This window comes from Salmo trutta, chromosome 1 (assembly GCF_901001165.1).
Source record: "Salmo trutta chromosome 1, fSalTru1.1, whole genome shotgun sequence".
NCBI classification, from domain to species: domain Eukaryota; kingdom Metazoa; phylum Chordata; class Actinopteri; order Salmoniformes; family Salmonidae; genus Salmo; species Salmo trutta.
Window position 1 is genome coordinate 33,866,284 of NC_042957.1, and position 25,909 is coordinate 33,892,192.

The 25,909-nt window shown below is 42.0% G+C and overlaps 1 protein-coding gene across 1 annotated transcript in view; it reads right to left on the bottom strand.

Moving 5' to 3' along the window:
* Nucleotides 1-736: 736 nt before the first annotated feature.
* The window catches only part of mei4 (meiosis-specific, MEI4 homolog (S. cerevisiae)), a 46,286-nt gene continuing 21,113 nt past the window's right edge, over nucleotides 737-25,909 (bottom strand). Inside the window, exon 5 of the mRNA XM_029754308.1 lies at nucleotides 737-1,577. Coding sequence (XP_029610168.1) covers nucleotides 1,299-1,577 — 279 coding nt within the window. The 3' untranslated portion in view covers nucleotides 737-1,298. The remainder of the gene's footprint in view (nucleotides 1,578-25,909) is intronic.

Here is a 25,909-nt window from a genome sequence, read left to right on the forward strand (position 1 = left end):
TGGGCAAATATTGTACAATCCTGTTAGAGATTGTAATCGTCACCAAAGGTGCTTCTACAAAGTGACTCAGGGGTGTTAATAATTATGTAAATTAGGTATTTATGTATTTAATTTTCAATACATTTGCAAAAAATGTCACACGTTTTCAATTTGTCATTATGGGGTATTGAGTGTAGATGGGTGAGAGCGAATCTATTTAATATATTTTTTATTCAGGCTGTAACACAACAAAATGTGGAATAAGTCAAGGGGTAAATACTTTTTGAAGGCATATGGAAGTACTTAAGTGCCAAAAAAAGGGGTTAAAAAGGTGTAAAAAATAGATATACTAATTTCCTGAACTTTCTTATATATCTCCGATTTAGGACAGACACTTCAAAACAAACTTCTTTTATACATTTTTGGACTATCTGTTTTGCCATGTATGAATGTTATTCAATGCGTTTCTATGGGCTAATAGCAGTAAGGCCAAATTCAGTGTTTCATCAAATTATTCATAAAATATAAAAAAATTCAAAATCAAATAGTTAAATGTTCGTTGGTATTACAATCTTAAAACAATTCCATGTTACCTTAGTAGAATCCAGTCCAGGGCCCTTCTGTTTGAAATGTAAAAATTCTGACAATAGAGCGATGTAAAGTACAAATATTATTTTTATTACAATATGTTAAATATATCATTAAATACTTCCATAAACAGGTCTAATAAATCAAAGTCTAAAAGCCAAATATTTACATGGACTTTAATCTGTAAGGAGAAAGGGGAAAATCTGGAATACAAACATTTTGGCTTTTTTTCTCTTCAAATCCTTTTAGTAAAAATGTTACATCTTGCTAATAGAATCAACAAATTAAAACGTGGATGTCTAAGCACAAAACATTCTGTACATTCCTTCCTTACAGTAATATGTTCCTATAAATAGCTGCTCATACAATACTCAGCATGTTAATTATACATTTACAGTCTGTAAATAAAAACTAATTAAAAATGTAATGCTTTCCCTTTTTTTCTAATGTCATCCACTGTAGTCTTTCTCACATTGCCACACAATAATAATTGGTTTAGCTTACTATACGAGCCACAACACTATTTTTAGATTCTTCTTCCGAGGAGAATATCAAATGGAGCCACCACCTCATTCTCCAGTCCTGTCAAGTCCTGTCTTTTGATTCCTGCTATGTTAGTCAAATCCTCCTTGACTAACTGCACCAACTTCTGCAGCCCTTTGAAGTAGAAAGATCTGGAGGTGGAATTACACGCGTGTGGCGGTGCTGCGCTCGTTCCTGGAACGCCAGTCTCAGGTCTGGGTGTTGTTGATGTCGGAGGGGGCGAGGAGAGCCCCTATGCGCCACATGTAGAGGGAGTACAGAGGGAAATCATCGGACAGGAGCAAGACGCTATGCTCCAGCCGGCCCAGAAGGGCCCTCTGCTCTGGGCTCCAGTGGTGCCCAGTTCCCCCTGTGGCCCCTGGAGGTCCTTGTCCGACCTGAAGGAGCTGCTCCAGGAGCCAGAACAGGTAGAAGGAGTTCTCATACAGGGATACGTCAAACTGGCCGGGCCCCTCGCTGCTTTCCCCCTGAAAAACACAAACATCACAGAGGCAATTAAAGTAAACTAACTGGCAGGAATAAATACCAACAGCATCTCACACTTAATATTTGAACTCAACCTGCTCTCAGGTCATTTTACAGGCTTCTAAAAAGAGAAATGACAAATAATTATATACACTCAACCGAATTTAGAGAAAAACTGATGACAAAAAAAATGTACTTGTGTGCAAAAAGTGTGCTTTGAAGCCTAATTCCAGTTGACTGGTATCACTGTGTGCGTGTATTTGTGTATGTGTGTGAGTGCCATTTACGCTTGTGCTATTTGTGTGAGTGTGTGTGTGTACATGTGTTTGTGTGTGTGGAGTGAAAATGAGTAGAACAGCAGCCAGATGGCTGTCAGGTGCGGCTCCAGGCTGCTGGCTGTCTCCAGAGAGCTGACAGGATGTGAAATAGTCTCTCCTGCCTGACTCACTCGGACCCCATCTGGGTAGATCACGAACATACACCTCCTCTCCCTGGGGTGCTAATGGTATAGTCTCAATATGGCTGCTGCCATGAAAACTAAAATAAATAAATAAAATGGGTGCAGTGAAATGTGTTGTTTTACAGGGTCAGCCATAGTAAGTAGTACGGCGTCCCTGGAGCAAATTAGGGTTGAGTGCCTTGCTCAAGGGCACAGACACATTTTTCACGTTGTTGGCTCGGGTATTCGAACCAGCGACTTTCCGGTTACTGGCCTAACGCTCCAACCGCTTGGCTACCTACCTACCTGCCGCCCGCTCCTCAGGTTCTGAGGCTTGTGTCACATCTCAGGTGGTTCTCGTTGTATTAGAGGTGTATTCCCAAACCACAACAACCTGGGAAAGTATGATCAAATGTCTACGGTAATCATAAGGCTTATAAATGTTTCGCAATGCAATCTATTCCCCCAATAGATTGTCAAAGAAAACACATTTTCCCATTAATAATGCAGCAGGTAGGGAAATTAAAATGTAGAGGAAGTCCTGAAATGAACTACAAGACCTCTATCGGTGGGGGTCTGGGTTCCTCTCACCTCAGAAGTAACTTTCCACTTAGGTCCCATGGTAAATATCCCGCTATTATAATAGAGGAAGCTATTTGCACCAATGCCACCATGGAGAATAGCACCGAACAAGCACAATAAACAGAAGCAGATAATGCCTTCTGCTGGCTAACATTACATGAGTATTGTGCCAACATTGCAAAGACAATTTGTAACATTGTGTGGTGATTTCAAAGGTGTCACTACAGGTTCCAGAGTGGTGGGGGGGAAATTGTTTTCCTGGGGCCCAGTTTTTCCTGATCTGGTATCTAACCAACTGCGGACCCTAGTTGTAGCGTATGATCAGGTCATATGGTAAAAAAAAGAATCCTGGAGGATGAAAACCCTTTACACAGACAGAGACAACTGCGATCAGACAAAAACGAACATGGCTGCGCTCACTGTATGCATGGTTGCATCCTGTAGGCCTTTGCATCTGTAATAAAACAGATACTCATACAGTATGTCATCACTATTGTGTTGATTGATTAATTCCAGTCAATGATTTGTGGTTAAAAAGGCCTAGGTTGCCTAGCCACCCGAAGTGTGAATATAAACCACATTTGATCATTGACATTTTCTCAGAACATAAATAAATGGGCCTATTTTAGGCTATAAATACACAGCTTAGGCTATAAAAACATGACGTTACGTTTGCCCAGATGTGTATAGGCTTCTCTAGATTACCTGCAGCTGTGGTTGTTATCGGTAGGCTACAGTTGGTCAGATTGAAGCACAGACTAATTGTGCACGTTGACTATGGAAGTCTGTTCCCGCCACAAAATCTATTTTATTTCATCTGACTTCGAGTTATGAGATAGTAAGTCATAATAATGAGATAGTAAGTCATAATAATGAGAAAGTAAGTCATACTTATGAGATAGTACGTCAAAATAATGAGATAGTAAGTCATACTTATGAGATAGTAAGTCATACTTATGAGATAGAAAGTCATACTTATGAGATAGTAAGTCATACTTATGAGATAGTAAGTCATACTTATGAGATAGTAAGTCATAATAATGAGATAGTAAGTCAAAATAAGGAGATAGTAAGTCATACGTATGAGATAGTAAGTCATACGTATGAGATAGTAAGTCAAAATAAGGAGATAGTAAGTCATACGTATGAGATAGTAAGTCATACGTATGAGATAGTAAGTCAAAATAAGAAGATAGTAAGTCATACGTATGAGATAGTAAGTCATACGTATGAGATAGTAAGTCAAAATAATGAGATAGTAAGTCATAATAATGAGATAGCAAGTCATAATAATGAGATAGCAAGTCATAATAATGAGATAGCAAGTCACAATAAGGAGATAGTAAGTCACAATAAGGAGATAGTAAGTCATAATAAGGAGATAGTAAGTCATAATAATGAGATACATTCAAGCGATCTGTATCACATTAATCCAATGTGCACTTTGCATCAGGCCCTCAACTTTCAAGGACAGCCTTATGTACTGCATATCCTATAGTCAATCACAGTGTCTGTGTGTGTGTGTGTGTGTGTGTGTGTGTACGATATGAGTTGGTGCCTGCTTTATGACATCTGGTTCACATCTGATCAGATATGACTAATGAATTAATTCAATTCAATCTGTTAAAAGGGGCAATCTGGGTTTGGTACATCCTTTTAAATTATTAATATATAGCCATTGATTCTTGAAGAATGTAACTTAGAAATGCTTCATGAGCAATGTTCTTACATACCCCATCAGAAGCCAAAATATAAGTTTGTTTAACTCCATTGTTTGTAAACAATATAATTGTAAACAAACACTGTATAGCTTCAAAACATGGTTAAAACTATACATTTTGATCTCATGGATGGTCAGTCCTTGCATCCCTATGTGAGAGTCCTTGAGACTATGTACATATTTGAGAGTGGTTACATTGCTCCTGCCCCATTCCTCAGCTTTTTACCAAATAAAGTGGAGGGGCCACGTTGTTATTGTTTGAATCACAGATTGCCCTTTTTCCAAGTCCATGATCCAGACTCGCTATATCATAATTATGACTTACAGATCTCATAATTATGACTTAGTAGCTCATAATTATGATTTACTATGTCATATCTCGCAGTCAGATTCTTTTTGGGAGGGGGAGGGGGGGCTTACATAGGCTTCCACCGCTTGTCGCGGTGAATTCACTTATATCCATGTTGTCGGTCGCAATTAGCTTTTACCACATGAAATGATTTGCATGATATTGAGAAAAATGAACCTGATTTGGAGTAACGTAAGGTAGGCCTACTGTACTTTTATATTGGTATGAGAGGGTTAATCATTCATTTTTGATAGGCTAACGGTACTTGATGAAGACACACGCTTATAGCAACTCTGTGCTTTGGTCTTGAAGCTAAATGTAATGAGTGTAGTCTACAGACGAGAACATAAATTGTCTGCACATACACGCTTGTGAATTGTTGCATTATTCAAGTGTAATATGGTTTGGTTGCATTATTCAATAGTGTCATATGTTTTAGAAGAACATGTTGTTATTGTTGAATTGTTTGTGTTTACTGGCTAGCGGCTACTGTGATATTTACAGTCAATTTGAGCTGCGGACCAAGAATGGTGTGTTGCCAGCCACAACGAAAGGTGAGGGAGGCAAGGATGTAATGTGAATTGAAAAGTAGAATTATCTTTCGCCACCCCGCTCTTCAGACTCTCCTTCATATCTCGTAGTGGGAATAGGACCTTTAGTACCCTAGCAGAGAGCAGAGGTACTCGGGGAATCGGCTTTCCATTGTTTTCAGGTCTCTCTGCCCCCAACCTATTCACACCTCTTCTGGATCTCTCTCCTGGTGTGGGTCAGCTGATCTTGGCCAGCCAATCAGAGGTATAACCTGGTGGTGGTAACAGGCCCCCATTTCCTGCTGGTGCTTCAGTTGTTCCCAGGAGGGCAGGCTGAGAGTGTCTGTCCTCCATCACATTTCAGCAACTGGACCTCTCCCCTTTCCACATGGACAATCCTCTAATCTGGACTTCCTAACTGTGTGTTAGTGCAGTGGTCCCCAAACGTTTTTGGTTACTGTACCAACAACTGAATTTTGCTCTACCGGGACTACCCCTGAAGTACCCCCTCATGTGTATTTTACCAGTACACCTATGGTCTCATGAGTCTTCTCATGTACCCCCAGTGGATAGGCCAAGTACCCCCAGGGGCCCTACTACCCCTGGTTGGGAACCACTGGGTTAGTGCATGGAATGACCATGTAAGTGGACTCCTAGTGGGTTAGGGTTCAACTGCTGCATGTACTGTATCTATTCAAATGTAACATGCTACTGCATTACTGCCTACTATAATACTGCTACATGTCTCATTCAATGTAGTGTGTTAGCAGGCTAATGCATATCAGTGTTATAGCTAATGTGAAATAGACCACATCTTCCCTACTGTTCCCCTTCCATTTTTATTTAGTCACATGCACAGGGTGGCAGATGTAGTGGCAGGGAGGAGAGTACACTCTTAATGGTGCTTCTGTAGAAGACTGGGGGCCCTTGGGGACAGGCCACACTTCTTCAGCCTCATGAGGTTAAAGAGTCACTGTTGTAACTTCTTTGCCACAGTGTCTGTGTGGTTTGACCATTTTACGTTTTTGACGGTCTCCACGGCGGCCCCGTTCCCACTGAAGTCCACAATCAGTCCCTTTGTTTAGCTGACGTTGAGGGAGAGGTTGTTTACCTGGCACCGCACCGTCAGAGTGCCTACCTCCTCCCTGTATGCCATCTCGCTGTTGTTGGTAATCAGGCCTACTGCTGTCGTGTTGTCAGCGAACTTGATGATGGAGTTGAAACTGTGTGAGGCCACACAGTCGTGGGTATACAGGGAGTACAGGAGGAGACTGAGGACGCACACTTGTGGGGCCCTAGTGTTGAGAATCAGTGTGGAGGAGTTAATGTTGCCTACCTTCACCACCTGGGGGGCGGTCCGTCAGGAAGTCCAGGACCCAGTTGCATAGGGAGGAGGTCAGTACCGGGGCTGTGAGCTTTGTGGTGAGCTTAGAGGGACACCATTGTACTGAAGAACGAGCTGTAGTTGATGAACAGCATCCTCACATATGCATTCCTCTTGTCCAGGTGGGTGAAGACAGTGTGCAGTGCAATGGTAATTGGGTTGTCAGTGGATTTGTCGGGGCTGTAGGCAAATTGGAGATGGTTCAGTGTTGGGAGGGAGGCGGTGATGCAGTCTGACTAGCCTCTCAAAGCACTTCACGATGACAGAAGTGAGTGGTACAGGTCGGTAGTCAATCAGTTCAGTTACTTTTCCATTCTTGGGCACAGGGATGATAGTGAACACCTTGAAGCAGGTGGGGATAACGGAAAACACAACAGGATGTCCAAAAACACAACAGCTAGCTGGTCTGCACTTGCTCGGAGGGCGTGCCTAGGGATGTCATCTGGGCCAGCAACCTTGCGAGGGGTTAACGGGTTTGAATGACTTGCACGCATCCTCCGTGGAGATGTAACCCTCGTTGTCCTCAGAGGCTCTCCTCGGGCAGCTCAGAGTTGTTTTGCTTGAACCGTGAGGAAAGGGTGTTTAGCTTGTCCAGTAGGGCAACATTGGTGTCTGCAACGTGACTGGCTTTTTTTTTGTAATCCGTGACCGTTAGAAGCCCCTGCCACATACGCCCTTGGGGTAGTTCTGGGTACAGTACAGTTGGGCTGCGTGATATGGCCATTAAAAATAAATAAATACGTATGCCATCCAAGGGTCAGCATATACATTCTAAGTGATTTCAATGGATCTTTCTCCATTCTGATTGTTTTAAACTGTTCCAATTAAACTTCAAGCTAAAACAATCCTCCAGGACTGCGGCGCAGAAGAAATGCCAGGCTGCGCAGAACTTCACAGAGTTTGCCTCATTAGTTTGCACTATATAGAGCAATGCTTTTTCTGTGATAGAATCAACATTATTTCAGCCCCCTTTCAATGTAACAAAACAAAACAAATCTAACTTTGTAAGATTGAGTCTGATTTTGTTGTAGGCAGAGCCAGAGCGCAAAGGAGTAGAATTCTATTGGCAGGTAGTTAGCCCACAAGCGGTCTTTCAATCTTCAATCACCCGCAAGTGAATGCGCTTTTCAGATCAGCTCAGATCAGAGCCGCGCATGTGCACATTTGTTGATATTCTTTGCTAGTTAGCGCGTTATTAGCCCAGTTATAGATAAGTATAGGTCAGCAATGGGGAGTTACTGCTTCCTACTCAAGCACAAAATGTGTAGGCTACATTTCAAGCTGTCTTTGTAAAGCAAGTCAGGTAAAAAGATTTTGTCTTCATTAACGGGGCGGCGTTGTATTTTGAGACAGGCTTGAAATGTACAAATAAGCCAATAGGCTGAGGGGTAGCCTACATTGTCTGATTATCTGTATGACCATAATAATACATTGTATTTTGTAAAGTGGTTTCTTGCATCATACAACACAATACAATGCAATTTACAGTCACCTATTTGGCCCATGGTGTTATAGACCAAGTAAAAAAATCATGAATTCATGTCAAGCCTCGCATAATGTAAAAACGTCTGATGCAATGTAGGCCTGCATTGAACACCACATATAGGCTATATCATAAAAATCAAAAGCTATTTACATATGAAAATGTTATGGGATTTGCTTCATTGGATTTGTTAGTAGGCCACTCTGATAAGCCTACATTATGCTCAAATTGCCATAATAGCCTATTGGCTACTGTCTAAAACGGCAAGGGTACAGCCTCAGAGTTCACTGTAAACACGCGCCGGAAGTTGCACAAAATTCAAACAACGTTCAAGTTTCCACTCAGAAGACCTAAAATTAGCTAAGAAAAGACAAACTACCCATTTGCAGATGAAAGAAACACAAACTAATAGTGTAATTATAGAACGCTAGTGGATTTATATTAAGAAGCAGAGTGAAAACAGCATCGTTGTCATCAATATTGTTGCATGTGCTGTATTGACAATGCAGACTGAACGAACAAATGCGCACCTTGAGTGACAGGGGGCGGGGCTAGGTCTGTGTGGGAAGCGGCATGGAGAGAGATGACTCGAGTAGCTGAGTAAATTATAAAAATGGACGTTACATACGGCGTAACCGTTATAGAAGGTAAAGTAAAAACCCAAACCGGTCCGTTCATCAATACCGGTATATCGTAAAACACAGTATACCACCCAACCCTACAGTATAGTATCCGGGCCATTAGGAGTATTCTCTCCACTGTTACTATAGGCCTCAAGATGGCTGCGGTGTTGTTATGCAACCCAAGATGGCTGCCTCCATGGCTTTTCCCTAGCATTGCTAGCCTCTAACTATGCTACACTACTACATTAGCTGCTGTATTGCATATTGTTATTTATATCATATAGTATAGTAGTAGTACACTGCTATTATACAGTTATCTGCTGCTACTGTTATTATTACAAGTAATGCCACTGTGTAATACATGCTTTCCTTCTGTCCAATTACAACTTCCACTAGTCCCTTCTCTTTGTAATGCTGTGTGTGTGTGTGTGTGTGTGTGTGTGTGTCTGTTTGTTTGGTGTGTGCTAATACATGTGTGAATTTTTTGTTTTTGTTTGGGGGGGGGGGGGGGGGGGTTCTCTTAGCCTCATTACATAATACGTAGAATAGCATAATAAAACCGGACATTTTTCCTACACAAAATGTGTTGAAATGCAGGAAGTACCCCAAATGCGGTAGTCCGGCTCTGCCTTCAGTGGTGTCAGGGCCTCCTGTACTTGATCTGTCTGTCTGTCTGCAGGGATTCTAATCATAATGTGCTGTGACCTTGATAGCAGAGGTTTGAGATAATGAATTGGACCCTGAACGGAATTCAATTGGCTGTTTTGATTAGACCTGCGGCTCGTTAAAGCTAGGAGACTACATACAGTCCCACTCTCTGATTGGAGAGTCAGCCATCACGATCTCAGAGATTGGGAGAGAAAAAGTATAGACAGCATGATAAAGCTGTGCTAAGAGGCCTAAAGGGGTAGTAATATAATGATAGACAGAGATTGATTCGTTGACAGAGCGGAGGCGAAACAGAAAAGCCCACAGTTTGATTCAGACAAGGAGGAAAGATAAGGAAAAATACAATTTTCTCCCTTCTCCAGAGCAGAGCTGCTCCCCTTCTCAGTGCTCACTAACTCAACAATACTGGGTCCAGATGGCCAGTCAGCGGGCAGGCTCAGTATTAACGCTCATCTAAATGCATAGCCTGCTATCCACCAGGACTTTGGTACACACTGTGGTTGTATCCAAAATGGCACCCTATTCCCTATATAGTGCACTACTTTTGACCAGGGCCCATAACTATGGTCAAAAGGCCTGTGCCTGCTTAGTGGGGGGAGGGGGGGGTTCACTTCCAGTTAAATCTCTTCCTCTGCTCTGTGAACCTGCCCAGTCATGCTCTGCGCCCCTGCCCAGTCATGTGAAATCGATAGATTAGGGCCTAATGAATTTATTTCAATTGACTGATTTCCTAATATGAACTGTAATTCAGTAAAGTCGTTGAAATTGTTGTATGTTTTATATTTTTGTTCAGTATATATAAAGTGTAATATTGGTATGCAAACTAAACGTTTAATACATTTCTACTCTATATCTGACATGGTACAGGTGTCTTCTTTTTTTAAGCCCATAACCATGTGTGTGAGGTGTATATTCATTGTTTCAAAGTAGATTTGTTTAAGACTACCAAGAAACACTGTGTGACCCTGATTTAGCCCACTGCAGTAAAATGTTAAGGCTCCAGTCTTGATTACTGTCTGGTAATATGGTCAAGTGTAGCAAAGAAAGACCTAGCAAAGCTGCAGCTGGCTCAGAACAGAGCAGCACACCTTGCCTTTAACTGCACATACAGAACTAACAACATGCATGCCAGTCTTTCCTGGTTGAGGGTTGACGAGAGATTAACTGCTTTTCTTCTAGTTTTTATGAGATGAAAATTTACTATAATAAAAATTCCAGACTGTCTGTATAATCAAATAACATTCAGCTCAAACACCCTTACATACCCCAAAAGACATGTCACCAGGGTTCTCTTCACAGTCCCCAAGTCCAAAACGAATTGAGGGCAATGCACAGTATTATACAGAGCCAAGACTCCAGCCACCCAAGTCAAAGACTGTTCTCTCTGCTAAAGCACGGCAAGCGGTACAAGGGCGCCAAGTCTGGGACCAAAAGGCTCCTTAACAGCTTCTACCCCCAAGCTATCAGACTGATGAACAGTTAATCAAATGCCTACCCAGACTATTTGCATTGACCCCCCCCCCCCTTTTTGCACGGTCTCTCTTACACTTGCTCTATGCACACTCACTGGACTCTACCCACACTCTCAAACATATGGCTGGTAGCCTAGTGGTTAGAGCATTGGGCCAGTAACCGAAAGGTTGCTGGATTGAATCCCCGAGCTGACAAGGTAAAAATCTGTTGTTCTGCACCTGAACAAGGCAGTTAACCCACTGTTCCTAGGCCGTTATTGTAAATAACAATTTGTTCTTAACTGACTTGCCTAGTTAAATAAAGGTTAACTTGAAAAAAACTGACACTCCAACACACACATTTTCACATCTGCTTGCGCTACTCTGTTCATTATCTATCCTGAATTGCCTAGTCACTTATACACCTACCTACTTGTACAGATTACCTCCTGCACATTGACTTGGTACCGGTACCAAATATTGTTATTTTATTGTGTTACTATTTCCTTTTGACATTTTTTGCAAATTTGTTTTACTTTTTAACTCTGCATTACTGGGAAAGGGCTCGTAAGTAAGCATTGCACGGTAAAGTCTACACCGGTTGAATTCGGCGCATGCAACAAATTCAATTAGACTTGATTTGATTGCATGGAACTTCTTTCCACCTACAATTACTTAAGCAAACAGCAAAATTACCTTTAAAAAACGGATTAAACAACATCTCTCATGGAACGGCGGGACTGTGAGGGGTCACACACACAAATACACGCACACACAGACACCCTGTTTGTATATCGTATTTTAAATGTGTATCAATGTTTTGTTACTTGTCATGTTTTTTTGTTGTTGTATTTTGTGGACCCTAGGAAGAGTAGCTGATGCTTCTGCAAAAGCTAAATGGGGATCCAAATAAACAAATAAATTAAAGGCCTTCAATTGATAGAGAAGGACAGAAAAAGTAATTATTTGGTGGTTAATATGGGCGACGGTAAAACAGCCTCCAATGCGGCCTGAATGGAATTAATATGCACTGTGGGTAGACCACAGATAAGGTTAGTGATGCTAAGATTCTAATATTACAGGTACCTGATCTCTACACAAAACTCAGTATCAAACTCTGTCCATAATTATTGGTATCACTGATAAAGATGAGCAAAAAAGACTGTATAAAATAAATACAAATTCTGAGTTATATCTTATACTAATAAAATTTCTCAGAGAAAGAGATTTGGTTTAACAAGTAATAATGAAAAATACATTATTGGCACCTGTTATCCTCCCCTTATAAGGATAACGACACTGATCCTTTCTCTAAAATGTTTAATGAGATTGGAGAACACATTGGGAGGGATCTTAGACTATTCCTCCATACTGAATCTTTCCAGATCATTGATATCCTTTGTCTGTTCTTATGTAGAGTCCTCTTCAATTCAAACCACAGGTTTTCAAAGGGGTTCAAGTCTGGAAACTGAGATGGCCATTGCAAAATGTTGATTTTTGTGGGGAAAAACTCCTTCCGATTGGCTGGGCCTGGCTCCACAGTGGGTGGGCCTATGCCATCCCATGGCTGCACCCCTGCTCAGTCATGTGAAATCCGTAGATTTATGGCCTAATGAATTAATTTAACTAACTCAGTAAAATATTTGAAATTGTTGCATGTTGCGTTTATATTTTTTTTCAGTATAATTTCCCAATTTTTTGGAGCATACAATATAGCTCAGTATTTGTATTACTTACTTCATACAGTCTTATTTGCTCATCTTTATCAACGGTGCCAACAATTATGTACCTGATTGTATGCACAGGTGCCTGAACAATATATCCATGCAGTGTTTGCTAATTTCAGTACAGAGCCAACAACACAAAAGCAAATAGACATTTGCTCATCACTAACACTGCTCACTTCACTTAGTAGCCAGATCCTCAAAACACCAACCTTCGCATCTGTGACAGATTGGCTGTACAAACCAAAATGCTAGAGTTAAAATCAAATGTCAAACAAAACCTGCCTGCACTCCACACATTTGGAGGGTTGATCTTCCAAACTTGGAAAATGTTATAGCATTTGGAGTCTGAGATATTTGACTACGAGGCCCCTTGGGACTTACCTTGTTTCAGCAGCCAAAAGATGACGAGTACCCATTTCAAAAAAAAAAAAAAAGGTAACCTTTGAACTCAATTTCAATCCATTTATTTGATGAACATTGTACTGTACTTATTTGCAAATTATGTTATGCAAGTCACTTATAAACACTATAAAGCAGGTCAATGATCTGCGCAGGACAATTTATGAGGCGTGATAAAAACAAAAACAAAATCCTGGACCATAAATCAGGATAAGTTTCAATAAATCTCTTTCAGTGGAAACAAAACAACTGCTGCCGAAAAATGGGTTCTTCCCAGGACTGTTGGTCCGGTATTTGCAATCCCATTCTATGTCATGAGGTCGGTGTGTAAACTGTGGAGAGCAGAGCCGAGCAGATGTGCTTAGTGAATAAAATATTTTCTGATAGCCATCTGACCGAGGCCTATTGTAGCCAGCACTACAAAGGCAGACAATACTTTCCCACACAGCCGTCATCACCTTGGCTCAAGATAAGGAAAACAACTCCGCAGAATTGATTTGTCTTCTGCCTCAGAGAAAGCTACAATGTGTTTCATAGCATCTCTTTCAAGGCGGTGGACTGACAATACACTGATTTCTCCGACAGCTAATCGATCCCATCTCATCCGCGAGGGAATTCTCAGAGTTATATCTGACTGCATTTTGACCGCTTTTAGTGTGAGGACATATACCTTTTGTTACAAGATAAAAGAAACACCAAGTTCTTCAAGCTTGCCTCAAAAGCAACACCATTAAAATCTAGGCTATTCTCTGAGGAAGAAAAGCATTTTGTAGTTCTTCAGAAAACTGTCTCTCGAGGTCTTTCCTCAGTCAGAACCGTTGTGATGTAGTGAGTATACGGACGCTGACTCACTGGCACATTCACTGCCCACTACACTCATGAAGAGACCAAAAGTGACATCAACCTTCAGAGAGATTTATTACTTCACCTGGGTTGAACTGCAATATTCCGTCAATTTCTCCAAGAAATTCGGTTTGACAGACAGAAACCCCACAGGCTACAGACCCCTCTGTCCGCCCGCCCGCCTTGGGCCTGACACCACAGTATACCTTCTCCCCAGTTACCTCTCTCCCCAGCCTGTCCTTGCCCAGGCTCCTCTCTGCTCTATTTACCAGGTCTGTTTTTTTGGGGGTGTTTTTTTAATCCATTTTTTTTGTCCAAAGGGTTTACTTGTACATCAAGATGCCTCACACTACAGACACAGGAGATAGACTCCTGCCCTGTAGGGTGTTCTGGCTCAGATAAGGCTTTATTTTCTTCATCTCCAGTACCTCTGTGTGTAGGTCAATGCTGATGGCACAGAGACGCTTGCTGCTGCTACGTGCTAAGCTGAAGGACAAAGAGGGCTGGTCTGCAGAGCATTACCATATCCTCTTCCCAGGTGGATTCCTAGTTTAGAATCCCCATTAGCTGTTGTACATGCTTGCTATTCTTCCTGGGGCCCACATAAAACATAAAATACATGACAGAGTACAGAACAATTTTAGACAAGAATAACATAAGAATATTATAACAATTTAAATAAAAAGTTATATTGTCAAGGCACCAAAAGACAACAAAAAAGAATACTTTTTGTATACTATGTTCCATCAGACGTATGTAGAGCCTCCTGAACAGAATGCAAGATATCACAGAGAAAAACATGTTGTCTACCATGATACACATTTGTTTGCCATCAGCAGAGTGTGAGAGTCTGTCGAAGGAAGTGGAAAAATGAGGTGATTTACCGACGCACTGGTGGCTCCTGGCTTTGTTTCATCATAACATGACTTTGATCAAACAGCTTCATTTTCCCTCTCGGTTAGAGATCTGTGCTGCTTTGAGGGGCCAAGTACGACTTTGATCCTTGGCTATTTAACGGTCCAGCAAAACCTCTGCTGCAGCTCTTAATCTGATCTTCCTTGAAACCGGTCACTGGCCCAGAAGGGAAAGCACCAACCGTGGAGAATAAGAGAGAATAGGAGAGAGCACAAAGAGAGAGGCGGCACTTTGTTATACACACACACACACACACACACACACACACACACACACACACACACACACACACACACACACACACACACACACACACACACACACACACACACAAACTCTCGTAAACGCACTAGGCAGATGTGTAATGAGAGACATAGCTCAGTCAGAATGGCCAGGGTTTTAATGAGCATCAGTATCATGAAGTGCTGAGAGCCATAAGTCACGTTTCCCTCAGACTCGTAGGCTTGCTGGATACGATATAAGGTGGTTCAGCTCGGGTGCATGTCAGCTGGGGGGACATAAACAACGCTAGAATAAAATGAGTTTTATGAGAGAGACTCACTTGGACATGAATGAACACACACACTCTTTTTCTCCTTCTCTACACTCCAGTATATTCTGTAAAGGATAAATTGGCAAAGGGTGTTGTTTTTCCTCAGGTGCACTGCACATCACCCATTACTAGGCTATAAGAGTTTGACATCCTCTTGAAAAGTCTACTCGTTAGTTTTTCCTTCTACCTTTTCCCTTTAAAAAAGGGCAATTCCGCCACTTTCTAACCAGTTATTACACTTTTAGTATAAATGCACTACTGTAAGATTTGATACACATTGATGTTTTGTTTATGTTAGCCATACCACACGATTCCTCGTTCACAGCATACTACGATTCCCAGGGTGCATTTCATCTTTCATGATGCAATGCTCCTCCTAGTTAGCCTGCAGTTAGCATAGCAAGCTGGCTATCAAGCCCAGACTAAGCTTAGTCTAAATCAGTCACCAAACGGTCAATCGCGATCAACTGGTTGATCTCCAAGGCATTCCTAATCGATCGCAAAACATTTCTATAAAATACCCAAAGATAAAGGCTGCTGTTGGCAGTAGGTGCACTTGTTTCAGCTGCCTTGCGCCGGGTAGGCAAAGTGTTCCCATTTTGAACCATTTCATGTGTCTGAAGGTAAACTCTGCCTACTCAGCGTGCCCGGAGAGCAAATCAAATACACCTATAGGCCAACCACTACCCAATCGGATTGCTCAGATCACAATGTCTGCAGTCTGCAGCTTCCTCGAACAAACAGCAAAGTCAGTTGATACTACTGTGATTTTAAAATGTCTAAAACGATGGACTGTCACATGTCAATGAATACAGCTGTTATGAGTGAGTTCATGTTTAAGTCTATAAAGAAAGTATATTATTTCAATTTATGCTCACTCAGCTGTGCCACAAATTATGATCTATTACCAGCGTGATCATAGAACTCAAGTTTAGAAATATAATTTTAAAATGATCTGAAAAGAACAACATCGGCAGGGCAAGCATAGCAGTGATAATGTATTTGGCCTATAGTATACTGCAGAAACTTAATCGCTACAGAACTGCTTTTAATTGGTCAATGTTGCAAAGGCTTACAATGTATTCGTAAAGTATTAAGGCGCCTTGACATTTCCACATTTTGTTACGCCACAGTCTTATTCTAAAATCGATTAAATAGTTTTTTCCCTCATCAATCTACACACAATACCCCATAATGACGAAGCAAAAACAGGTTTTTAGAAATGTTTGCAAATGTATAAAAAAAAAACTGAAACATCACATTTACATAAGTATTCAGACCCTTTACTCAGTACTTTGTTGAATCCTCTCAAGCTGTCAGGTTGATTGGGGAGCATCGCTGCACAGCTATTTTCAGGTCTCTCCAGAGATGTTCGATCGGGTTCATGTCCAGGCTCTGGCTGGGCCACTCAAGGGCATTCAGAGATTTCTCCCGAAGCCACTCCTGGGTTGTCTTGGCTGTGTTCTGTTGGAAGGCCCCAATCTGATGTCCTGAGCACTCTGGAGCAGGTTTTCATCAAGGATCTCTCTGTACTTTGCTCCGTTCATTTTCCCCCTCGATCCTGACTAGTCTTCTAGTCCCTGCCGCTGAAAAATATCCCCACAGCATGATGCTGCCAGGTTTCCTTCAGATGCTTGGCATTCAGACCAAAGAGTTCAATTATGGTTTCATCACACCTGGGAATCTTGTTTCTCATGGTCTGAGTCCAATAGATGCCTTATGGCAAACTCCAAGCGGGCTGTCATGTGCCTTTTACTGAGGAGAGGCTTCCGTCTGGCCTATCTACCATAAAGGCCTGATTGGTGGAGTGCTGCAGAGATGGTTGTCCTTCTGGAAGGTTCTCCCATCTCCACAGAGGAACTCTGGAGCTCTGTCAGAGTGATGGAGGCCACTGTGCTTCTGCACCTGCATTGCTTGCTGTTTGGGGTTTTAGGCTGGGTTTCTGTACAGCACTTTGAGATATCAGCTGATGTAAGAAGAGCTTTATAAATACATTTGATTTGAAATTTGATTTGACTGTGTTCTTGGGGACCTTCAATGCTTCAGACATTTTTTGGTATCTTTCCCCAGATCTGTACCTCGACACAATCCTGTCTCGGCGCTCTACGGATAATTCCTTCGACCTCAAGGCTTGTTTTTTTCTCTGACATGCACTGTCAACTGTGGGACCTTATATATACACACAGGTGTGTGCCTTTCCAAAGCATGTCCAATCAATTGAATTTACCACAGGTAAACTCTAATCAAGTTGTAGAAAAATCTCACGGATGATCAATGGAAATAGGATGCGTCACTACAGACCCAAGGCGGCGCACAATTGGCCCAGTGTCGTCCGGGTTAGGGAAGGGTTTGGCCGGCCGGGATGTCCTTGTCCCATCGTGCTCTAGCAAACTCCTTGTGGCGGGCCGGGTGCATGCACGCTGACAGTCGCTAGTTGTACGGTGTTTCCTCCAACACATTGGTGCGGCTGGCATCCGGGTTAAGCGAGGTGTGTGTCAAGAAGCAGTACGGCTTGGCAGGGTCGTGTTTCAGAGGACGCACGGCTCTCGACCTTCGCCTCTCCCGAGACCGTAGGGGAGTTGCAGCGATGGGACAAGACTAACTACCAATTGGATATCACAAAATTGGGGAGAAAAAAAAGAGTTAAAAGTAAAAAAAAATTGTTTAAATTTGTCTAAAAACCTGTTTATGCTTTGTCATTATGGAGGATTGTGTGTAAGAATAAGGCTGTAATGTAACAGAATGTGGAAAAAGTCAAGGGGTCTGAATACTGTAGATCGCTGAAAATGACTATCCATTTCTTGCATTAGTCATCTCAGAGATCCTCCATGAAAACGTCACAGAACAGCACTTGCCTGTTTTGCTCATCACTAAACAGTCAATAGACATTAAATCATACAATTACACAAAAATTGTGTATGACACCACTAAATACTTTAAGTTATCCTTTAAGCAGTCCACATAGCAGATAAAATAACTTGTTCTTAATAGGGAAGGAGGGCTATGCCTGGTCATGTCTTGTGGGACCTAGACAGGAGTTGTGGGATATATGGTATTGTCATCTACTGAAAATGTAATAGATCGGCCTGTAGATCTCTATGATCCCGCCAAGAGAAGTTCAACAGGCCTGAGATTGCAGTCTGCAGTCTGAGGAGCTATAAATAGTGTGACTGGTACGGAAGTTGTTCATAGACAAAGGTGTCTTTCTCCCGCTGAAGAAAAGCCATCTTCACTGGTCACTTTACCGCTGACTCAGTGAGATGTGCAAGTGGGTAGAAAAACAACAAACGATGACCCTAAAACTAGTACAAAAGGACTGTTATTAGTTTCTCTCTGGTAAGAATAATGCACACAGAAGAATCCGTTTTCTGTCTTTATAGGGACACCCTTTGTGTGTGTGTGTGTGTGTGTGTGTGTGTGTGTGTGTGTGTGTGTGTGTGTGTGTGTGTGTGTGTGTGTGTGTGTGTGTGTGTGTGTGTGTGTGTGTGTGTGTGTCTGCTAAATGACTTAAATGTAAAATGTAAATGTGTGTGTGTAAGAGAGGAATATTTGTCCTGACAAGGCTCTTTGCAGTTAACCCAAGGCAGAAGCAGGGACTGTGTCCCTCAGAGGACGGCTGTACAAATATCCTGATGCACTGAGGGTACAGGATGTCCTAAGCAGGGTCCTGACCTCACTCTACCACTAACTAATAGAGGACGGGTGGCGGAGCAGAGCAGGCATGAGTGTGTGAGTGTGTGTTTCTGTGTCACTTTGTGTGTGTATGTGTGTGTGTGTGTGTGTGTGTGTGTGTGTGTGTGTGTGTGTGTGTGTGGGGGGGGGGGGGGGGGGGGGCTGGAGTCTGAGCTGCTGACTCTGTCGTGGTAGGGCAGGCAGTGTCCCTCAGCTGAAATCTCTCATGTACATGTGCATTACTACGCCACAAATTCTCCAGTGTTAAATTTACACAATACTTAGTGAAAAGCTCATTTGCATATTTCCCAGAGTGCCTTGCCTTTCGAGTGAATTGTAGAGTTACCACCCATGACTGTATTTGTCAGTGACATGGTTGTTGCAATTATCCATTTTCAGTCCTGTGATGAGATCCTAAGCAAATATGTTATCATTCAAATTAAATTCTTTAACACAATACAACACATATTTCATAAGGCCTTATTTTGAGAGCTTTAGCCTAATAGAGTGTCCCGAAACTCATGGTTTACAAGCCACATCGGGCCTGCAAGTCACTTTAAGCTGGTGTGCAAAGTGATGTACAAGTCTTACTGGAATCCAGCCAGAGTGGGGATATCCAACATTTTCAATTTTAATTCACCCGCAACATGCATTCAGAATGACTGCCGGGTTGGGAAGACTAAGATATGAGACTACCTAAAGCATCTAAACTGGAACAACCATTTCAGTAACGGGTGCAATAAATTGAAGTAACAGACTGGATTAGTAGAAACATTTATGTTATTTATATTTGAGATGCATAAGATGAATTAATCAATGTACATGCAAACACATAGCATGAAACAAACCATTCTAAAAATCAATCTGCAACAATGGTTATTAACACCAATACTAAGGTTATTTTACACCAATTAGTGTTAATTTAACACTTGAATCAACACTACATGTAACCGAAAGATTGCTGGATCGAATCCCCAAGCTGACAAGGTAAAAATCGGTCGTTCTGACCCTGAGCAAGGCAGTTAACCCACTGTTCCCCGGGAGCCGAAGACGTGGATGTCGATTATGGCAGCCCCCCGCACCTCTCTGATTCAGAGGGGTTGGGTTAAATGTGGAAGACACATTTCAGTTGAAGGCATTCAGTTGTACAACTGACTAGGTATACCCCTTTCCCTTACATGTTATACTGAAAATCAACACTAGGTAATACCGGCCAATTTGCAGTGTATACATAGGCCTTCAGGCTGCCATGGCGACATTCAGGATGTTATGATGACGAGAAGGTGCTTTGCATCAGAAACTCGTCATTGATAAATGATAAATGGTGAAGTGGGATGCTATGAAATTTCTTTAAAAAGTCTCTAAATAACACATCTCAAACTGACAATGATTCCATATAATTACGCTCTCAACTTTCAGTGTGCATCCTTCCCAACTCAGGAAAGATTAGCATACTCTCTCTAGAAATGAAAGGGAAAGCTGATTCTACTGAACGCTTTGGCTAAAAATGTACAGATACAGATATCTCACTCGTGACATTTAGGGATGAAAAGTAAGTGGTCTGCTTACTGTAGATGGACAGCGTAATCCGGAGTGAAAATGTTCCCCCGAGCATTACACTGCAGTTTTCTGAGGCTAAACAGAACAGTTTTAGCTGCCATTGCCCTTTACAAGCCTCAGCTCTGACACTCATTTCCTCTGGCTCTAGCTGACATGATAACTGACCGAGCTCTGCACATCTGATAACTTTCATTCATCATCCTGAAGCCAAACTTCATCTTATTAAAAGGTAGTCATCCCTGACACTCCCTTCCCTCCCCAGACTTAAGACTGGGCTAGCTAGCACACTCTAATTAGACAATAAAAAACAGGTTTGCTGCTTGGACACTGAGTCTGATAGATCATATTCAGGCTATGGGTTTGTCCTTGGAGTACCCCTGTGTAAGAGGAAAAAGACAACCATCAGTAAATAGCAGAGCCATATATCTAAATATATGGCTCTGGTAAAGTGTTTTACTAATTACAAAATGGCAGGGCCAGGGTGATAAATTGCTTCAACAATAGCCACAGAACAACCATGATTTAAACTTGACATAAAGCACAGTCAGAAAAACAGTCCAGATTGTCATTTTTACTGCCCAGTGTTATAGTGTTATTGGAGAAGTGAGTGAGTGTTTGTACCGTTTGTCCTATGGGCTGTGTGGGTAGTCTGTCTGTCTGGGTTGGGCGCTATGTGCTGTGACTGTCATGCCCTGTCACAGTGCAACACGGGGCCCAGATGGCTGGGCTTCTCTGAATGGTCCAAGGGCAGTGGCAACCCGCCTGCCCACCACCGGAGCCTGCAAACCTGCTGCCTGGCTGGGCTAAACTCTGCTTATGGAATAGTCACTAGGGTTGGGAGATGTCTGGAATGACACATCGTCCTATCGACCTGTCCAAACCTCGTTAATATACAATTTTATCATCATTTTTTTTTTTTACCTCTGCATCTGTGCAAAAAGTGTTCGGTCTGAATGTGTTTTCAGTGGGTCTACATACAGCATGCCACTCCAGAGTCTATTAAAGCCAGAAAAGGTGAACATGCTTGTGCTCCTTGCCAGTAACCTTTAGATAGGTTAATATATAATGAAAAGAAAAATAGTCAATGGTTCTTCATTGCATTATTTGTTTAATTTTCAAAGCCTGTATTCACAGATGTGTCTTATTCAAAATAAATGTAGCCTAGGATAGAATATTCTGCTGTGTGCTTTAAAACTGATTTGCACTGTCATTTATTTGGTTAATTTCATACTTATTTAGTTTACTTGATTCATTTTGCAATTTGTAGCCTCTCTTTTTATAGCAACATATATTTGTTGTTTGCGCTTATCGAAAGCGCTGCTGCGGGTGGTTATGTAATGCCCGTAGCGCAATTCAAGGATATGAATAAACTCTTCCACAATAATACAAATATCTGTTTAAACTTGTACTAGTAACGTTAACTGCTCATTTTATTGACAGTAGCCTAGTGTTGGGCTATATTATTGGCTGTTTAGTTTGCAAGGAATTTCCGGCGCCACACTTTGTTTTTCCTAAAGCTTTGGTCAGGTGGAGTCCAAAAACGTTTAAGGTTTGTTTAACCTCCCATTCAATTATTCCATCTTGCAATTGTTGGTTATCCCTCTCTCATTATTACCATATCATGTTTTTATTTTGGATATTCACAAACATAACCGAGATAGAACTTGGTTACTGGCCTCCTGGATTCATTTGAATGTTGATCGTGAAATATATGCTTAGACTAACAAGACACATGCAAATAAAATGGGGAATGGGACAAAAAGGGAAATGAAGATTTCAGAATAAGCCACACGACGGGGTGTTTGCTGCAAAAGGCCCATGATCATCCGACATTGGAGAGGTGAGCGAGAGAAATGTTATCTGATGTTTTGCGCAGCTTTGGGCACTCTCCGCTCCGTCTACATTACAGGGCTACTCGTGTGTTATGTTAATAGTAGGCTAAGTCTACCTACATAATTCATGAAAAAGGCTACGGCAAATAGGAATAGGTGGGTCATTTGGCGGGTCGCCCGGCTGTGAGCTGCACTGTTGTGCGCTGGCCGACTTCTGCTGTGCCAGTCATGTTCAAATAGGTTAAACTATCGTCTGTAAAAAAAAATGTAAACATATAAAAACTATCGTCTGTCACATCATGAGGTCGTTGCCATCGACGATGTCTGTCAAACGTCGTTGATTTCCGATTGTGTCGTAATATCGCCCAACCCTAATAGTCACTACTCCCCTTTTAACTCTGCTGATTAAATAATAACGGCTTAAAGAAAATACTACTGAAGTAATCCTTCTTTAATTGATTGTCATCACTAGAGACTTGAGGCAACACCACTCTTTGGTTCAGTATTAGGCTATATGCAGCCTACAGCATGTCTGTAGAAAAACCAATTAGAAATGCAATCATTCTCATAATAATCATGATTACAATGTCCATCGGGCAACAAACCAATTATCCAACAATTTGATCCTAAATTACTTCTCAGAATACAACCAGATCCAATAGAGCTCTGACTGACTCATCGTTAAAACAATTTGGCACAATTGAGCATCCTCTCCATGTTGTCCTTAGAACTGTCTTGTTATTAGGTGTTACCAGACTGCTACATTAACAGAGAAGCAACTAGTGACATGGTTGAGAAATTACATTTTAGGCCAACACACAGATCTTGTCCCTTATACAACCTTTACCAAGTCCTGCCGTTTTTTTTACCATGGGAAGGGTCTAGCAAACAGATGGGGATGCCTATCTCACCTCTATAGTGGCCAAGGTAGTGTGTGTTTATGTTGCGGCTGTGTGTGTGTGTGTGTGTGTGTGTGTGTGTGTCGGTGGACTGAACTGATCATCCCTACCGCCATCCCAGAGGAGCAGCCCCCACAGCCTTACCCCGTGCTGAGTGCATGAAGCTACAGAGGCAGGAGAAAACCATGTGGCTCTGTCACTCTGTGTGAAGGGTTAACGGAATCTTAATGCTCACATGAATCACCCTAGAAATACACCTCATCTGACAGGTCTGCCTTTATCATAGTCCCACTGCAGATCTGGGGGGAAAGACAGGGGTAACACGCACGGACACATGGGAGGCTGAAACGCACAGGGAGGCTATCAGACCGAGGATGCTCCCTGCATACAGTACCGTGCATTACCAAGCCACGAGGACAGAACAGAAGAGACTGATAAATTAGTACAGTTTTTTTTGATTTCACAAGAGCTTCGAGCCACGGCTAGACTAGAGTGTGACAAGCAGGGACTAAAATGAACACCCGCCACCTGCCAAATTAGAGTTCTGGCATTGGTGGGTAAGAATGTCTGATTTACCAGCCACATTAGCGCGTGGTAACACTCCGGGTTCTACAGTGTGAGCAATTGAAAAAAAATGGTCAAGTATGGCCACAAGTGAGAGTTGTGATTTATAGCAAAATAAATGCTGCTGTAGCTGTTTTCAAAGTATTTCTGCCGTTTTGTTTCATATCTGGTAAGGCACAAAGAAATCTGAATCCTAACGTTCTAGCTATCCCACATCATGCAGCAACACTGCCTGTCTGGGGGGCTGTGAGCGCCCGAAAGATTTGTTTTTAGAAGCATTGGGCACAGGCATATAAATTGGTCTAATTTACTCAAGCTTTACTTGCATTTCTTGGCTATTTACATTGTTTTGTTCTCGGTTGCTTTTCAATGTTTGGATTTGCTCCCACTGCTAGCAAAAATCATAGGTCACAGAATATTAAATCAAGCAATATTCCACATTATTCTTACTAGTAATACATTTAATGCTTAGAAACATTAAGCATGCTCATCCGTTTTGTTTTGTGTTTCTTTGTGTAATTATGGCCCCAAAAATATTTTGGCTGGTAAGAAAATCAGTGTGGCTGATAGATTTTATTATCTACAGTACCTGCCACAGTGGCTGGTATACAAAAAAGTTAGTTTTAGGCCCTGCTGGCAAGTCTTCAAACTTTATTTTCCAAGACTCGACCACAGCTCTCGAAAATCATACAGTATTAACACAAACTGCCCCACTGCATTGCGAGGCAAGACGCAGTAACGGAGGCTTGATGCGTTATACAATTCCCTCGCTGTCTTTTGATGGGCAAATCAGGCAACCCTACCGATCGTTGACTTTGGCGATGTCATTTACAAAATAGCCTCCAACACTCTTCTCAGGAAACTCGATGTAGTCTATCACAGTGCCTTCCGTTTTGTCACCAAAGCCCCATATACTACCCACCACTGCGTCCTGTATGCTCTCGTTGACTGGCCCTCGCTGCTTATTCGTCGCCAAACCCACTGGATCCAGGTCATCTAAAAGTATTTTCTAGGTAAAGCCCCGCATTATCTCAACTCACTGGTCACCATAGCAACACCCACCAGTAGCACGCGCTACAGCAGGTATATTTCACTGGTCATCCTCAAAGCCAACACCTCCTTTGACCGCCTTTCCTTCTAGTTCTCTGCTGCCAATAACTGGAACGAATTGCAAAAATCACTAAAGCTGGAGACTTATATCTCCCTCTCTAACTTTAAGCATCAGCTGTCAGAGCAGCTTACCGATCACTGTACCTGTACACAGCCAATCTGTAATTAGCACATCCAACTACCTCATCCCCATATTGTTATCTTTTTGCTCTTTTGCACCCCAGTATCTCTACTTGCACATCATCATCTGCACATCTTTCACGCCAGTGTTAATGCTAAATTGTCATTATTTCGCCTCTATGACCTATTTATTGCCTTACCTCCCTAATCTTCTACATTTGCACACACTGTACATAGATTTTTCTATTGTGTTATTGACTGTAAGTTTGTTTATGTGTAACTCTGTTATTGTTTTTGTCGCACTGCTTTGCTTTATCTTGGATAGGTCGCAGTTGTAAATGAGAACTTGTTCTCAACTGGCCTACCTGGTTAAATAAAGGTGAAATAAAAAATGTATTAAAAAAGCCCAGCCTACAGCTCTCAATGCACTGGCCTCTTCTCCACAGTTGCATTCATGTATTATTGTATAGAGAGCATATTCCGAGACTCTAAATCAACCAAAAAGAAGCCTGTTATGTCTCAATTTTCATGCAAACGTTCAACAGCACAGGCAAGCTTGTAGAGCAAATGAAGCCTGTTGTTGTAATAATGTACCACAGTGCAACTGCACGCCAGCAGCCCATTCAAAGTTCTGTTAAGTACACCTCAATCCTTTCAACCGCATCATTGGGGATGCATTCCAAATGGCACCCTATTCCCTATATAGTGCACTACTTTTAACCAGAGCCCTATTGGCCCAAGTCAAAAGTGGTGTCTTATAAAAGGGAAAAGGGTGCCATTTGGGACACAGAGGGACTTCCATTCTCTGAGGGGTGAGGTACTGTGCCTAGTAGAGCCCGACTGATGTGTTTTTGGGGTCCGATACCGATTCCAATATTTTGGGGGGTACAAAACTTACCGATACATCTGC